General features: G+C 42.3%; 1 protein-coding gene across 4 annotated transcripts in view; it reads left to right on the top strand.

The window, feature by feature from the left end:
- tex2 (testis expressed 2) overlaps nt 1-18,622 on the top strand; it is a 31,053-nt gene that overhangs the window by 7,738 nt on the left and 4,693 nt on the right. For all 4 annotated transcript variants that reach the window (XM_051388896.1, XM_051388894.1, XM_051388895.1 and 1 more), the window contains exons 3-9: nt 7,260-9,030; nt 11,053-11,253; nt 12,431-12,794; nt 13,469-13,758; nt 15,041-15,184; nt 15,323-15,422; nt 18,445-18,565. In XM_051388896.1, coding sequence (XP_051244856.1) covers nt 7,285-9,030; nt 11,053-11,253; nt 12,431-12,794; nt 13,469-13,758; nt 15,041-15,184; nt 15,323-15,422; nt 18,445-18,565 — 2,966 coding nt within the window. In that variant the 5' untranslated portion in view covers nt 7,260-7,284. The remainder of the gene's footprint in view (nt 1-7,259; nt 9,031-11,052; nt 11,254-12,430; nt 12,795-13,468; nt 13,759-15,040; nt 15,185-15,322; nt 15,423-18,444; nt 18,566-18,622) is intronic.

Here is an 18,622-nt window from a genome sequence, read left to right as displayed (position 1 = left end):
TCTATTTCTTTCTCTCTCTCTCTCTCTCTCTCTCTCTCTCTATCTGCTTTGGGTGCTCTGCTCATTACCTGCCTCCCTCAGTCCACCTTTCCCATTGTCTGACTTTGTGTTTGCATTCGCACACATTCAGGCAACTACATCTGTCATGTGACCAAGACGCTCATTTCTTGTGTGTATGCAAGTGTGAATGTGTGTGAAAACTTGAGCTTCTGTGTGTGTGTGTGTGTGTGTGTGTGTGTGTGTGTGTGTGTGTGTGTGTGTGTGTGTGTGTGTGTGTCTCTCTAGGCTGTTAGTGTCAATCGACTGCTCCGTCAGCCTGTCTCTCTCTCCCACTCTCTCTGTGCATCCTGTGTTCATCTCCCATCTCTCTGTCTCACCCGATCTATCTTCCCGCTGTCACCCTTTTAATGCCTCGCCGACTTGCTTCTTACTTGACTTGCTCTCCATTTTCCTCCCGGCCCATTTTTCACGCAGTCATCCACTCTGTATGCCCTAGACTCAAGTCTTCACTTCATTCTCATCCTCGTTTTACTTTTCTGTTTGATCTTCCCTGTGTGGGAATTTGGCATGCCAACTTAACATCCTTCAGCAGAGGTCATGTCAGTCTGTCCTCTACACCTGCTGACACATCCAATCACATCAGCACACTGTTACTTAAGGAGAAGTAGTCAGTAGTTTGGGATTTTTTATCGAGTGAAACAAGGAACAACACTGACAAGATCCTGGCACAGACCAGGGTGGCCTGAAGTAGACATGCTGGAGAACAAATACAGCAAGAAACAAATCCAGCAGAAATAAAATAAACAAAACATATCATGATGCAAATAATCCCGCTTTGACCGCGGTTTGTTCAGCCCACGTAGTCATGCTACAAGCGAGGCTGTGGATGTGTTATTTCCAAAATCAGAGAACAGGCTTCAAAGTGGGTTTTTAAAATCTCAGCACCTGCTGCGGTAACTGTTGAGTCATTGGTATCGATCCCTGACTTAAAATAACTCCCACAAATACAGATGTAGTGTGGTTTTGTGCTAAAGGACTGTAAAACTCTTAAAGGGGAATACTGCTGATTTTACACGTTAAAGTCTGTTTCCAGGTATTGTGGAGTACTGTATGTGAAAAAGAAAGTTGTATAAAGCTATTAGTGGCTCAAGCGAGAGAGCTACACAAAGTCTGATAAATTAAAAATGATAAGTGACATCACTTGTGGCAGTGTCAGCTGGGACTGAAGACACACAAGTCTTGTCAGTGTGGAGTAAGTAAGAAGTGAACTTACCTGAACTCGTAGCTGCTCCTCATCTACATTAGCCACTATTGATGTAACACACCTAAGATCTCAGACCAACCTGTTGGTGGTCGTTGTTTTGACAAGGAAGAATAATGTATGCAATAAAAAATAACAAAAAAGACGATATGGCTGGTCATTGTGCATAGATTTTTATCCTTTTTGTTTTTTACCGTCCATTGTGAGTCAGACAATGTTGTAGGAGTGCAATCCTATATTGGTGGAGTACATTTTTAATGTACCTACTTTATTTTTCCATTTCTTCTTTCTCACACTCACCCTCTTCTCTCATGGTGTACAAGCTGCTATTCGGTCTGGTAGGTTTAATCTTTGGTTCCCTTATTTAAAGACAAGCTCTCTATTGATTCACCTGTGATTATGATTCATACAGTGTGCAGCAACATCTGACATACCAATGGCACAATTTATTCATAATCAATAGACATGACTTGTTATGTAGGCATTTAGCCTGACCATTGGTCCTAGATTGTACTTTTTCAAATAGGTGTAAATAATAACATTACTAATTGCTACATTGCATTATTGAATTGTTTTTAGTTCCACCTGTGTTCCAATCATTTGGGACCATTGGAGCGTGTTCTGAAACTAGCAAGTCTATCAAAATTCAGGTTGGTAAGATTTATTTAAGAAGCTAAATGACATGTTAAATACTACAAGGTGGACAGACGTTTGAGGGGAAAAGAAAAACAGGTAACAAAATATCAATACATGTGAACCACTGGCTTATGTTAAAGAAATAGTCAGATTTTTTGGGAAATACACAAATTTTCTTCAAAAATCTTTTTTATACTGAAGGTAACAAACCTACTATCACCTAGAAAACTCATTAATAAACACTTTATTATCTTTAATTAAAAAATAAACGGAAGTTGCTCTTTTGCAGAGGTCACATGCTAGACTTTTTCTTGGCTCTCTGCTGGTTGCCTGGCAACTGGTCTCAACCAATAAATAGGCACGCTCCCATAGTCCCATAAAACGACAAATTCACTGACATTTTTACACTTGGTTTTTGTTTAGTATTTGTACTTTAGAGGTGTTGGTAGGTGGATTTTGTTTCCTTTGGACAAGCTAGCTGTTTTCCCCTGTCTTCAGTCTTTGTGCTAACTTTGTGCTAGCTGTAACCTCCTATTTACTGTACATATCAAGTATCAAGCATCTCATCTAACTCTCCATCAGCAAGCAAATCCACATATTTTCCCAAAATGTCTAGTTTTCGTGTCAGTCTCTAAATGTACCCCCAGTCTGTGCTCCCTGGTGTTGTGTGACACTTGTACAAGGACAGTAGGTCGTCACAGGGCGAGTAAGGACACACATATGGACTCACCCCTCCTGCTCTACATGCCTCCTCAGGGCCTGATATTTGTCAGGGTGTGTGACAGTCCAGAAGTATCTACCGATCCATCAAATGCAGAGAGAGGAGAGGAAAACTAGGTGAGTCTCTGTCAAAAAGAAAGAGACTGAAAAATAGGCACATATGGACTCTGCTGCAGCATCTGTCAGGCCCAGTACATGAGTTGGAATGAAACAAGCAGAATATAAAGGAAATAGTTTTTTTTGTAGCACAGCTGGAGGTCTTTAATCAATTAAGAGCGCTTCTTGGCTCTTGAATATTGGAGTAAATTGGTGGTTTTAAGTGGTTCAGTCAGCTGGGAGGAGAAAGAGATGAGATGCTGAAGGCGGCATAAACTGACCATAAATACATCCCCATCCCTCGTTCTACACCCACTCTGTACACCCCTCCTCTTCGTCACTCAATGGTTTTTCCCCCCCCTTGTTCCCAACTACGAATATGCATTTTAATGTATTTCAAGCTGAATCAGGATTTTGGGGGTGGGAAAGGGTCACATACTGTGGATAAGGAAATGTATATCTTTTTGGATATCTAATATTACAACATTTATTTATGTAAAAGTAGTTCACTGCACAGCTTTTTCTGTGCCATTTTCCTGCTTTTCTCCCTAGTCTCCTATGTATGCTTTGCACTTCCTTTCCCCTTTCTACTGTCTACCGTTCACCCTCTTATGTCATTTTTTTACCCAGCTGCTTTTAACCTCCCTTCCCTCTTTTCTCATCTCCCGGGGTGCTGGCTTTAGCTGATTAGAGTGGCACTGCTTGCTTTGATTAATTGGATGACTCTTGCCTCTGTGCCAGACTCCTCTCCTCTCCTCTCCTCTCCTCCCCTCTCCTCTCCTCTCCTCTCCTCTCACCCTTTCTCGTCCAGAAGCAGCTAAAACAAACACAAGGCTTGTACGTAATGGCAGCAGTGTATTGATGAAAGGAAATATCTACATCTGTGGGTGTGTCAGCAAACATTGTGCGGGTAGCTAGAATTGTTTCCATCTATGTATCATCAATGTTTTAGCTCTCATAAAGCATAGGATCTTTTGGGATATCTGTGACATAGCACTACAAAACATACATTTTATGTATGTTTAAACTATCCAAAACATGTCTGAGCTTTAGAGAAATTGAAATGTAGAAATAAATAACACAGATGTAGGTATCTACAAAATTAGGTATCTTTGTGTAAGTCTAAAGTTTAAAATGTAAACACTCTTTAAACAGATCATCGATGTAGGACTGCAACTAATAGTTATTTTGAGTATTGTTTAATTGCCATATATTGATAGTATTACAGTGGAAGCCTCTTCATACTACAGTGGATTCTCCCATTATCCCTTTAAGGTACTACTCAACCATTTGGTAGACCACAGACATCATCTCTCTGGAACTTCCTATACCTCAAATCAATGGTGCAAATGGAAATTGATACAACTGATACGCTGTCTTTTGTGAAATAAAGTTGTGTTTTGTGAAATAATGACTGTAACTGTACACAAATGTTCATTGTTTTTCCAGTAGCACGGAGGAGGGGGAACTTTAAAAACTTCTGGGACAAAGAAAAGCCCTTTGTCAGACAGCTGATGAATGCTTGTATGCTTGTATATTTATGTTAGAATGACTCATGTTTAGTAGCCTGTTATGTAAAGGCTGAAATTTACCCATCAATCTGTGATCAAATCTAAAACTTTGATTAAAATGTTATTTAAAATGATTGTGTGTGTGTGTGTGTGTGATTGAAATCAGTAAAGAATTGGTCCACTGAACCCTGTATGCATGTTTGCCACTTTGAATCTGGATGTGAGACATGTTGTCCCCTTTGGACAAATAGTACACACTTAACAACATTTTTTTGAATATGAGGTTGAGAGATGCTGTGTCGCTTTTTCCTTTTGGCTGCGTTCTCCTAAAACCCCACTCCAGGAAAACTTCCTGCATCCTTCTCTGCTCACCTTGCCGACCTCCACAATGTTTTAGTCCGTCCTTCAGGCTTTGATGACAACAACAACCACTTTCATCTCCATGGCTCTGTCTCCCCACTCATTTGTCTCCTCCCTCCTCTCTCCTCTCTGTCACTCGCTCTCGTCTGTGTCATCCTCCCCATTTTCTCTCTCCGTCTCTGCCTTTCTGCTGTCTTTAAGTGAATTCCACTTCAAAAGCTTGTCTCTGAAAGGTCGTCTGTAGCCTCTACAGATCCCCCTGAGGCGCTTCATCTTTCTTCTTTTTGTTGCTTTTTTCCATCTCTCTCTTGCCTTGTTTTTATTCGATCTGTTGTGCCCCTAGCACAGCCATGGCAGAAGCAACAACACACACACACACACACACACACACACACACACACACACACACACACACACACACACAAAAACTCATTGTAGCACAGCCAAGTGAATGGCTGGCTGGGAAAGTCAAATGCTCTGTTATTTCATCCCAGCAAATACAATCTCTGGAGACGCAGTGCCAACTAGAGAGCCTCAAGGGGCGCCGGGGCTTTCTCAGAAATGCAGACAATCACACAAGCTAACTGCTCTGTTGTTTCCCTCCGTCCCTCCTTCTTCCATTACAGCCCATTTTTATCAACCAGCCAAAGGACAAGTTACTGTGTGTGTGCAAACAGCATGATTGTGCACGTCATAGGTGTATAAGTGTGTGTGTTTGTACTTGTTTGGCCAGTTTGATAATGCTAACCAGGGACGATGGACTCTGCTGTGGAAGAATAAACCGGCACAATAACTCAATAACAATTTGAGACCTCATTCAGTGAAATCACTGCATGATGAATGACTTTGGTTCCACTGTGTTGAGACAATACAATAGACACCTTGTTCCTGTGATCACTGGAGCTTAACGGCTTCTTTGTTGTGTGATTATGTCCTGTGTATTGTAATGATTGGATGTGGGATGGACGGTTTGTTATATTTATGTATATGTTTACGCTTTTAGGATCCCATAGAGCACAGAAATAATGCAATACATGACGCTCTTGGTCTGACAAAAGACTAAATGTAATGACTAAATAACAAACACAACAAATTAAATGAGCAGCATTGGTACATCATTTGAGACATAAATATGAACACATAAAAGACAAAAAATTAATTGTATAATTTAAAATGAATCTCCACCTTTTGTTAAGCACATCAGGTAAAGCTGCACCAGGTAATATTTTTATATTTACAATGGGTTAAATGATTATGTATAATGCAAGGGATGTTGCTCCATAGTGACAAACCCACATGGAATTATCTCTAGGGTGACCGAAACCAAACCAAATGAGGGACAAAGAGTATGTTTGTGTGGGACACTGTGGGATGCGTTAGCAGTGCTGAGAGGTAGTCTAAAATGTTGATATAATGTCTATCTAACTTAAAAAACAAACTATATTCTCCTATATTCTAAGCTTGTAACATCTTTCCCTCTGGTTGACAGTCCCATGATAACAGCCTTTCCTGCTTTCTTCACAGTGTTTGGATAAAAAAGATTGTCTGTGCAGTGGTTTGAATTCGGAACACTAGAGCCAATCAATGTGTGAGACATGGACACCTGGTCACTCTAATTATCCCCCAATTCTGCAGTTGCCCTCATTTACATAGAGCACTTTAGCATCTTTCAGTTCATTGTTTTGGTTTAATGGCCCACAACTTTACTGTTTTGGTTCAGTCTCGCCACTCTCATTATCCAGCAGCAGCACTCAATGAAAAAGCTCTGCTAAACTGACAGTATGCCAACAGCTACATTCACAGCAGACAGACAAAGTTAGCAACTAGACCGTGAACATGGTGGATCATTTCACTGTTAAAGATCCAGATATTTTTCTCAGGAGTTGGTAGAGACCAAAAACAGTGGAAAATTGAAAGTGGATATTGGACTAGGATTTGGCATTAGCCAGAACCATGATGGTAATGTCGAACTGTATCGGCTGTGTGTGTGTAAAAAAGCCACTGTTTTCTTAACATCTTACACCATAATAAGTTAATAAGTTGTTGGGTTTTCAGCTTGTTTTGTTGACTTCAAGTGGACGAAATAATGAACTGATGCAGGTTTAAGCTAAAATCATTTCAAATAATAATTTCCAGCCTATAATGATGATTTTCCATCCACTAGTCAGAATAATAGCCTTTGTTTTCTCCATCTCATCCACCTCACAGCATTTAGTCAGCTGCAGTCTGCCCCCCGTGGAGGGTGGCGTTAAATACAGCCTTGCTCCTCAAGGCTCATGTGTTCTGAAGTAACCCATTAATCATGTTGCTATAGTGGGGGTGAGTGAGTGAGTAGGATGCTGGTAAGACAGAGAGAGGCCAAGGCCTGAGAGCGACTCAGTCTGTCATCTACAGCCTTGCATAATGAGGGCTAATGGATCGGGGAGCATGGACGTACCTGTCCAGTCTACTCACATTAGGATGAATAAAGAGCTGCAAGGCTGTTCTCTTCTGTCCTGTGTATGGTTGTGTGTGCACAGAGGGCATGTGGGGATCTCAAAAGTTTTTTAATCATGTTGCTGATAGGCACTGCAATTTCTCAACCCCCTTTTCCACACCAATGTTTTGTAACAGTGTTTCACTGTTTCCGTGGTTATTAACAGTATGCTGCTTCTGTCTCTGTCTGTCTCTCCCAGGTTGTGAGCCCTGTGCAGGGTGGTGATGAGCAGTCAGGGCAGCAGCAGCAGGGGAAGTGGGCAGCATGCTGACACTCCTCCCCCTCGCCACGCCCCTGGACCCAAGCTGCAGGTGCAGCGCTCCCTCTCTCGTGACACCATCACCATCCACTTCTCTGCTCTGGGGAAGGAGGAAGACGACGAGGAAGAGGAGCTCTACGGGGTACCTGTTGAATCTGCTGGAGATAAATCTGGGCTTGATGGTGCAGGGGGAATTCAAGGTCCAGAAGAGTCAAGGGCCGAGGAGCAGTCTGTTGCCACTGCCTTGGAGGCAAAAGAAGAACTGCTGTTTGAATCTGCTGGTGTGGAGACATCCTCAGGAGCTGCTGTGCTCCCTGTTTCCTCCGTCTCTGTGGACCCTTCAGACCCTCATCCACATACATCCTCTCCAGCCATGACTATTATCCCCACCTCGACCCCTTCCCACCTGAGCTCTAACCCTCCTGCTAGCTCCTCCTGGCCCTCTGACCGACCCTCAGCCAATCCCCCTTCCACAAGCTCTGGTTCCTCCTCCCCCGGCAAGTCTGCAGTGCTGTCCTCCTCCAAACCTTTCCTCAGCATGGTCAGATCCTTGTCAAATGATGTTGAGTCTCGAGAACCCACTCCTGCGCCTACCACCGTTGCGCCATCGCACGCACGCCACCGTCACTTAATGAAATCTTTTGTGAAGTCTCTTTCCACCGACACTTCAAAGGCTGAACATCAAGAAGGGCCTCTTCATCACTACCTTCATCAGCAGCAGCAAGTACAGCCATCCCAGCGGCCTCCACCTCGCAACATGCAGCTCTTCAAACAGTTCTCCCAGCCTCGATTATCCTCCTGCCCTGTCATTGTCACTCATGCAGGTGGAGACTCCAAAACAGCCCCCTCTTCCCCCATCATGTCCCCAGATGGTAGGTCATTCTTCAAGGTCCAAGAGGTGGAGGCCAGGATAGAAGATACCAAGCGGCGGCTGTCAGAGGTAATGTCAGACCCCCTGCAGCTTTTTAGCAAGATCATGGGGGATGAGTCTGGCATGGGAGCTGTTGGAAGTGCCACTCATCGTGCCAAATCACTGTCCTCCAGTGCGTCAGAGCTCAGTGGAGTGACAGCAGTAAATGGACACACAGAAGGTAACAACAACTATAGCATCAAGGAGGAGGAAGGGGCAGAAGGGGAAGAAGAGGAGGAAACCCCCACGGGCAAGGGCCCTGACTCTGTTTTCTTCTCCTTCCCATCATTGGCACCAGTCCCAGCCCTCGCCCAGGCCTCCTCATCCACTTTCCCCAAGTCTCCTTCTATCACTCTGGGACGCTGCTCTATGTCGGCCCTGGTAGCTCGACAGGAAGACGAGGACTTCTGTGAACTGTACAGTGAAGACTTTGAGTTATGTACCGATACAGAAACACCAGATGGGGATCGACCTGGGTCCCGGCCGCCCCATACTGGAAGCACTGGGTTGTGTAGTGAACTTGACACAGAAGAAGAGGAGAAAATGGAGGAGGAGTTGGAGGCTGTGCCTGTGACTGGCCTCATCTTGCTGGCACAGTTGGTGTACTGGTATTTAATCCTTCCAGTGCCACCCTATGTATGTGTGGTGGTGCATGGGATAGTAGTTGGGTTCATGTTGGCCTTGCTGGTCCTTTGGCTGTCATCTCCTCGACGCTCTTCGTTGGAGACAAGAAGAGGGAGGCGAAGGGTAGAGCAGTGGAATGTGTCTCAGCTGGATATCAAAGAACCAGGAATCTTCAAGGTGAGACAAAGCACAGGATTGGGGGCCAAGTTTAGGCCTGTTGATATATGACTTCAGAATGTAAACTTGTTTCCCCAAATTCTATGTAGGCTTTTAATCTTTCTCTCAAAGACCTTGGCTTTTTTAGCAGGTGTTCTGGCTCTGCTGCAACATTATCAAATGCATACCTAAGCTGCGTGTTTTGTTCGTAAGGAATTTGCCTTGGTATAAAAAGAGACAAATGTGCAAAAAATACTTTCTTATATATAGCCAAGAGTTAAGATAACCTATTATTATATTACGTGTAGTTGATAACGTCAGTGTCATATGTGACTATGGCATTTATCTAACCATGCCTTGGAGAAACCATCCTGAGTGAACCAAATAGTACACAGAATGCCAATTTTATTTTGTTTACTATCGAGCAGAAGTTAAATTGGAGTAGGTAGGTTTGTTGTCTCCAAGAGCTTATTGTTGTATCTTTAGACTATATATTCTTTGCTCTATCATTTTAACCACATTTTACACTTGCCAAGCACTGAAATTTCCCCTGTTGTTTCAATTGAATTGGCTTTGCTCTCAGAGCCTCCTTTGGGACTGATAAGGTGGGAGTTTGGATGAGAATTAAACTCCATACAGCCTCGTGGGGGCCACCAGTAACAATTGGGCTTATATTACACTTTTTCTTCAGTGACAGCTACAGTTTAGTTTAGCTTTGAACCAAACATCTGAATGAGAGTGCCACCACATTTGCCCCTTGTTCTCAGTTAACCTCACTCAGTGATGCAGAAGCTCTCCCAGTTTACTAGTTTGAGAGAGTTATGTAAGCATATGTACTTGTATGTGTCTGTGCCTTAGTGGGTACCAAGCTGTTGCACAGGAGATATTTATGACTGGAGGGCACAGTTGTTCCAAAAGAGGAGCTCTGTGGTTGTGCAGAACGTGATACACGCACATGAACGATAGACCCTGGAGCACACAAGCGCAGGGCAACAGAAGTGGGGACAAACTTTCCTCTTTCTCTTTATTTTCATCTTTGTCTTCCTCTGAGGATCAACAAAGAGTCAGTGTTTCAGATGTGCCACTTTATCTTTTGTTTTGTTGTATGAACTTTGCCACTGCATCCTTTGTGCAAGAATTTTGTTTTAAAAATATACTGGCATGGAATTTGGTTGTGATTGTAGAAAATAGTGCAAGGAGGTTTATTGATGACCACAGTTGGCAGAGAAAATGTTGGCATCCCTTTTTTTTATGCTGTAAAGCTAAAGGTAAACACTTAGGATGATATATTGGCAGAAATGGAATATAACATTCAAAAGTATGTTTTCATTAGTGTATAATAACATAAGAACAGTTTTTTACAGAGGGAGTGGACCTGTCCTCTTCTACGGAGTCCATAATTTTTCTACAGTAGCCCAGAATGGACAAATCAAACACTGGCTCAAGACAGAGTTTTTTGAGTTTTGCAGCTACCGTAGGTTCCGCTATACGGTTGGGTATCAAGTCCATGTTATTCACCACCAGATGCTACTAAATCCTACACACTGGTCCTTTAAGAGTAGGGCTCTATAATACATTGTGATATCAGGAAATTATATGATGGTATATTGATTATTAGCACATATGTTGGCTGATAAGTAGCAGGAAATTGCAGAACACAGAATGCCAAAGATGTGTTGCCATTAAATATATTAAAAACAGAATGGTATGTGCTTATGAATAAAAAAAAGAAAATTGGGTGATATGTGTTTATTTTTAACTCAATATATCAATATCTGTGTCAGCCTCAAGCCTCCAGTATTGTTCGTCCTCTATTCAGTGCTTCCACATTAACTAATGAAGCCTCTTAGTGGCAAAACATCTTTAACACCAAGTTCAGTTTTCTTTCAATTACACCTGCCTGCCCTTTGCTTACTTTTGCGAAATGTCCTTTTCCCCTGAATGACTGTGAATCTTAAACAGTTTCTAGAGAGTCTGACTAGGAGTCTGACATGTGTGTATATCAATTAAAACTCTTTCTCCTCGACCGCTTCTATCTCTCAGGGCTGGATGAATGAGATCCACAACTACGACCCAGAGATGTACCACGCTACCCTGACCCACTCTGTTTACGTTCGCCTAGAGGGCTCCGTCCTGCGCCTGTCGAAGCCTAACCGCAACATCTCCCGCCGTGCCACACACAACGAGCCTAAACCTGACGTCACTTACATCAGCCAGAAGATCTATGACCTGACTGACAGCAAGGTGGGCTGGCTGTGGGTGTGTGTGGGTGAAGAGAGTTGGTGAAATGCTTTGTCATGTGTTTCTGTGTCTGCTAGTGAGTGTGTGAGAGGAGGACAAAATAAGGGTGGGGGGGCATTAATGTGTTATGTGTGGTGGGGGGGTGTGTGTGTGTGTGTGTGTGTGTGTGTGTGTGTGTGTGTGTGTGTGTGTGTCTCTGCTGTCTCTCCAGTGTATTTGTGTGCTTAACAAATAGTGACATCAAGCACACGTCCCCTCATATTTGCCTTTGCCTGAGTGCATGCTTGCTAATAGGTCATGTTCAGTGACAAAGCTACTCAGAGTCACATATTGTGTGTAAACATGGAGTGAATATCACAGGTCACTGACCCTGTACACACAACTGTGTGTCTTGTGTATTTAGGTGCTGACTCTGTGGTTTTGTATATCTGAAGGCAGGACAGTAAGAAGACATTTCTCCTGTCAGTGTATCATGGAGCAAAGGAGTCATTATGGTCGTCCTCATGTTGCAATGACCCCAGTCTCCTTCTTCTGGAACTGAATGGCTCCCTAAAGTGTCATTTCACCACCATTATTGAGAATGTTTGCTCTGTCTTGAATGTTGTCTGCATTTACAGGATACAGGATGTGGATTACACATAAAAGTGTCCCCAAACATGCATTCACAGTCAAGGTCTGATTGTTTTACAGTCCTCCAGAAGAGAACCATGTGATGCTAATATTTTGTGTTTGTGTTTGGCCGGAGCAAGAATTTATGCTTGAATGGAAACAAAATTGCAAGTAGCATTACAACATACTGTATAACAGTGAATGATGGCAAATGCTAGCTACTATGCCGGCTACTTTTGTCATTAACAAAAGAAAGGACATGTTCTTAAATTGCTGGTCAAAGACGAATTGAGCTTTGGGTTAGATACATATAAACACATAATACATGAGTCATCTGCACTTGTAATCCTGCCTGCATTTTGGGGGGGTTTCTATTTTCAAAATGTTTCAAGCCCCCAGTTGCTGCCACTCACACCCTGCGGCAAGTCTGCCACATACTATTTGCAGTTTCAATGTGCTATACAATATTTTTTGTGTGTCCTTATTCAATGTGGGCATTCTACTGCAAAAACAACAACTTCATCATCTTCATGTGTTTAATTATTTGAACTTGGTGTATATGTCACCATAGATTCAACTGGTGCCGCAAAGCTTGGCTAGGAAGAGAGTTTGGAACAAGAAGTACCCCATTTGCGTTGAGCTGGCCAAGCAGGAGGACTTCATGTCCAAGGCCCAGGGAGAGAAGACTGAAGCTGGGGAGGACAAGTTAGCAGGGCTGGGCGAGAAGCTAGAACGAACGGACAAATGCGAGAAAGTTGAAGTATCAGGATCATCAGAGGAACCCAAAAGACCAACCTCTGGAGGGGGGGACCTGACAATCTACCTGTTTGGGAGGACAGGTCGGGAAAAGGAAGAATGGTTCCGGAGATTTCTTCTGGCGTCCCGAATGAAGTCAGAGGCGAGAGGTAGCAGTCTGTCTGGCGTCTGCAAGAGTGGTGAGTTTGAGACTGAGTATCTTCCACCGAGATGCAAACAGCCATGCACAGTAGATGGGTTTATCTGTCTCTCTCACCCTTTCCACACACATATTGTACTTGCACAGACGCACATCACTTTCCACAGTCAGAATAGCTATTCTCTTGGGTATGTAACTGCACAGCCATCAGATCTGTGCATAAGCCCCGGCTTAGGGACTGCCAATCCCCTCAACTGAGCGAACAGATGAGTGTGAATGGGTCAGCAGGATTACATGCACAGAGAAGCACTATATTATAGTATTGGTCTCCACTGTGAGATATAAGCCTGAGAGGATAAGGGAAACACTAGCACTGTGTGGGTCCAGTGATAAAGGCAGTGCAGGGTGAACAGGATTACTGGAAAGATGATTTAAATATCAAGCTGTTTTGTGGATATACATACCAATTATGTTGAAAAATGACTATTTCAGTGCTAATGTGAGTCAGAGAGATGATGCAGTGTGTCATCTGGTGTAAAGCATGCTTATTCAGAGTGTTGCAGTATGTTGTGAAAACATATTAAAAAATAGATGCTAATCTAAAGTCTTGCATTATGCATGTGACATATGATGCATTGATTAAAATCTCTGAAATGTTGTCGATGCCTAATTGTATCACATTAACCTCCCCTTAATTTTCCCCTCCACTTTTAGCCTTCTTGCCCTCCCACAGCCGCAGTAGCAGCACGCAATCTGGTGGAGGCCTGGAGGCTGACAGCAGGAGCAGCAGCCGGGGGAGCCTGGAGGAGCTGTCTCAGTCTCGCCACCGAGAGACCTCCTCAGCTCTCTCCTGTGCCTCTGGTGGAGGGATGAAGCAGAAGATGCTGTTGGACTATAATGTCTACATGGCTAAATACGTCAACCCCCAGGCACCACCGAGAAGCCCAACTGCCACTGAGAGCCCCGGGCACAGCCCCGAGAGCAGCCCCAAAACTACCAAAAAGGTAGGAAACCGAATTGAATGTGAAATACTGAATAAAATCTTTTAGGACCCCTGATGATGTCACTTGTTCAAAGGTAATTTAATTAATTGTAGATTTGTATAACACCTCTTAAGCACAATAAGATAGCTTTTTAGAGTTTCTGACCACAAGGATGGAAAAGGTTTTTCTTTAGTGGGCCCCTGTTTTGTTTGTATTGTTACTTGGTGGTAATGCACAATAGAAACTTGTTAATGCGTCAACACAGGCATTTACACTTTGTTTTAACATATGATCTGCGTGTGGGTACATTATCTGTATAGTGACATGTGATCCACAGCATTTGCATTTACACCTTTTTAATTAGCACTCTTGTTATCTCCATTCTGCATTGTGTTTTGAGATTGTGATTGAGATTGTCAACAAAAATGGTATGTTTTCATTAGTTTTAGCTAGGGAAGGCACGGCCACTATCCTGGTGACTAGCAGATATGAATAGAAACTGCATTTAGTCCAACTCTGCTTAAATTTGTAGTTGTATTTAGATTACTTAGCTGGAACGCCATCCTGTCTCCTGACATTTTGAAAAGAGTTAATGTTATATTACCTGGCCCAACCCGTCACACCTGCACATAATGAAGCTGTGCACATTCCTCTGGAATCAGGTTGTGGTGACAGATGGGTTGAAATTGTATGTAGTGTGTGGATTGTGTTTCATAGATGATCTGGCAATCTGGGTGACGTCAGACAAACAGTACTTATGGATCCGTGTATGAGGATTATACATAATAAAGTTGGAGGACCATGCAACTCATGTGAGTTTCCGGGAGAAACAGCAAAAGGACGGTGCTTGGAGATGGCCTTGAAATACGGGAGAAACCCAGGAAAAACAGTAGTGTTGGCAGCTCTGGCTGTGCTCTTGAGATAGGTGACCATTCAACCTCCTGGGTGATTTTATTCTTTAAGAATGTGTTTACGCTGTATGGATTCCATTTACACTTTTCGTTAACAAGCAAGCAATTTTGCTCCACAGAGTACCTTTAATCTTGTGGTCATGCAGTGTCGAGGGGCCCTGTGTCAAAATCTGGTTGTAATTATGTTTGAGTTTATATTGTGAATTTGAACCCAGGAGGTCAAGGGGCCCAACCGCAAGCTTATGATCTGATCTGGCCACGGAAGGAGACAGAGCCTGGCGCAAATCTAGGCTTAATGTAGACTATTATTATACTTGACCAGAACCTACTAGCTTAATTTTATGTCAAGAAGATTAAAATCTACAGTACATACCTGTATGTGTGTCCTTCAGATACGCAGGAGTTCAGAGGAGACCATGGAGCCCGAGGCCTGGGTCAATGCTTTTCTTGGAAGGATATTCTGGGATTTTCTGGGAGAGAAGTATTGGGCCAATGTGGTCTCCAAAAAGATCCAAATGAAGCTCAGTAAGATCAGGGTGGGTACTGGTACTAGCTTATTCAAATATATATCTACAGTATAACTAACAAATCAGATTGAATTGTTTTTAAATCTGATCAGTTCAAGAGACAATTGTGTGTCTCTGATGGCTGTATTTAATTTGTTTTGTCTTTAGCTGCCATATGTAATGAATGAGCTGACTTTGACAGAGCTAGACATGGGCTTTTCCATTCCCAAGATCCTACATGCCTCACCACCCTCCGTGGACCACCAAGGTAGGAAGAGAAGCTACACTAGGTATGTCATGTTTTTCACAGTGTTCTGGATGGTCTCTTCCACTGCTATCTTTCATTATAACCCAGGCTGTTCCTCTTGCCTTTCTGACAAAATAGCGAGACGCACCATAATTTTTCTTTTCCCCTCAATCTAGCCATCTTCTTCATCTCCATCTTCCCTAAGCATTGTTCTTCTTCTCTTTGGATTAAGATGTTTACCCCTCCCTTCAACCTTCTCTCCCTCTCTGCTTGGGAGTCTAGCCCCTGTGTGTGCCTCGCTCTATTAAGCCACAGTAATTAAACTTCACGTCTCCTCATCCATTACTGAAACACTGACTCACCTTGCCTGCCGCCTGCCTTGAGCCCTAGCAAAGGGACTGGTTCGACACAAAGATGTGAGGTGTATTAATTCCTACCAAGATGGCCGATTAGGGGAGAAAATGAGAAAAGAGAAGCTTAAGAAGGGGAAAAGAAGGGAAGAGGTTGTGGGTGGTGTGTTTCAATCAATAGTGGTGCTTTTATGCAGAGCAAGAGATGAGTAAGTTACCATAATTATATTCTTCTGGCCTAATTTTTTTAATATTTAGGGTTTGTCCAAAGACAATCTAGTCTAATTTGATCCTGCGTCTAAAGATATAAGAGCATTGACAGTGTAATACCTTTTGCTATTCAGTTGAATCAACCAGTCATGAGTCATTTTCCTGTCAGCCACATTTCCACGGCTGAGTCTGCAATGCTCATTAATGTGTTCTGTCTGAACCTATACGCCCACAGAAATATACTCACAAAGCATCATCAGTTGATCCTAGCACATAATTAGTCCTTAGGGAACGGCTGCGCTGTAAACCTGCACAAACAGCATGCATTTGCTGCGATAATAACACACCTAATTTCTAAATAATCTTGCATATATTTCTTTGCTCTTGTGATAATGATAAGGAGAGCGAGAGTGCTTCTTGACTTTTTAATGTTAGGAAGACATGATTTGATTTTATAATGTTTATACTGTGCTCCAAGAACTACTGAATGCACACAAGCTTGTGTAGAGTAGAACTCGGCATTATTGATTTAATCCTTTTTTCATTCACTAGACATTCACCTAGACATTGAGAATGAGACTGTGACCATGACTATCAATTCTAGTAGACAATTGATAACATTGGACATCAAATAGGAGTGGGTGATGTTAGTGTTGGAGGAAAAAGATAGAGTCTACAGACTGTAAAGCTTATTGTAAAGAAAACCTAACTGTTGAATGTGATCAAAGTTGCGGTGTAAAATGCACTTTTGATTTAGCAGTCGTGGTGAAGTAAATGTAATACGACCAGAACGAAGTGACAGAATCAACGTATTTGGCAATTTAGATGTGAAAAATTTGCCATTTTTATGAATGGTTACACATTAAGTGTTTATTATATGTATATAATGGTTGTCAGTACAGTTTAAACATCCATGTTTTCATAATAGTTTATCGCTAACATTTAATTATCACACAGTACAGTTGAAGTTGTTTTACTGTCATGTACACAACAATTACAGTGAAGCAGTCACTGGCAATGAAATTCTTAGATATCCTCCCCTCATAGATAGCTCCCTCTAACTTCTAATCACATAAGTGGAACAGATCTAGTTACAATCTAAGGCATAAAATAGTGCAGCAGCTAAAATATAGAAATAAAATATGAAGTAAAATCTAATACTGTGGTAGCCTGCTGAGTAATAGTAAAATGTATAAACTGTAGTAGTAATGTGTATATACAGTACATAATGAAACATTTCCCTCTAAACCACAAATGTAAACCTAGTTGTGGCACCAGGGGAAAGGTTACCAAAGATTCATCATCTGAGCACCATCTGCAATCCAATCCATCTTAAGAGACATTTCTGAGCACCATCTGCAATCCAATCCATCTTAAGAGACATTTCAACCAAATCAAAAATATCAACAATAACCCTAACCCTTACCCTTCCTCCTCTTCAGACCACGAATGCCTGCACAGAACTGTATGGCAATCCATCCAATATTTGTTGGGATATTTGATTTGATTTATTTGCACAATAAAATAACAGTAGAATCAGATGAGAATAAAAAAAAGACCCTAGAGGCTTGTAGAAGACAAGAATAAGCATTATAAGGAGATACAAAAATCAAGTTATCCACAAAAGTAAACAGAATAAAGATGCAAATATGAAGTATGGAATATATGTCAAGAAAAACCTAAATTAATTGCCCAACTGAGCAACACCACTAGAATGGATAAAAGGCATATAGGCAGATATGATGGCCGAGCAAGTTAAATATACTAATTTTATTATACCTCAAGCTATATATAAGCTATATATTACAATAACGTAGATTCAAGGCAATATCTTGTCTCATATAATATTGCTGTTATGATATATTTCACAGTTCTACATAGAAAAGCACACATGCTTATGTCAGTGGGGCAGATATATCGACTCCTCCAAAATTAATCAGGTACTCCAGACTGTCTCTCCCTCCTGTGTGTCGTGTTCTAGACAATGAGACAGTGTCTAACGTGTCCTGACTTAATGCTGTCATTTAGCTTCTCCTTGACACTGCTGCCACACACATACAAATCAATGAGCATTTTAGGAGAATGGAAAATGAAGAGGAGGAAGGAGCGAGGCAGAGGATTAATAAGCAACACTTATCAGCTGCAGAGGTTAACATTCAATGAGCAAACCGCAGGGGGATCGAAAACCGAATTGTTTGCCCGTCGCCTCCTGAAAAGTGTGATGTGTAAATAGGAAGTAGACCCGATGAAGTGAGCTGATAAGGAGGCACCGCTACCCTAGAACTGACCTTTTCAGTGTTTGCTAGTGGATAGGTCTTCTTCCTGGCAGCTCTGCAGGGGACCTCACAGCAATTAGACACCAGGCAGGAGGTTTTTGTGATTCACAGAAATAGCAATCAGAATTAAATTTTTTATGCTGCTGTGGTGTTATTGTTGATGTAAAGTAACACGATTGTAATACTGAAACACATGTCTGTGTCCAGGTCTGTGGTTTGATCTGGAGATCTCCTACTCGGGCTCCTTCCTCATGACACTAGAGACCAAGATGAACCTGGCCCGTCTGGGGAAGGAGGGTGAGGGGCTCGGGGAGCATGGAAAAGAGTGGTGAGGTTTTTCAGTTACATTTAGTGATTTTCTCTTTTACAGTTAGTAATGATGCTC

This window comes from Dicentrarchus labrax, unplaced genomic scaffold (assembly GCF_905237075.1).
Source record: "Dicentrarchus labrax unplaced genomic scaffold, dlabrax2021, whole genome shotgun sequence".
Lineage (NCBI taxonomy): Eukaryota > Metazoa > Chordata > Actinopteri > Moronidae > Dicentrarchus > Dicentrarchus labrax.
This window is presented reverse-complemented; position numbering and strand designations above follow the sequence as displayed.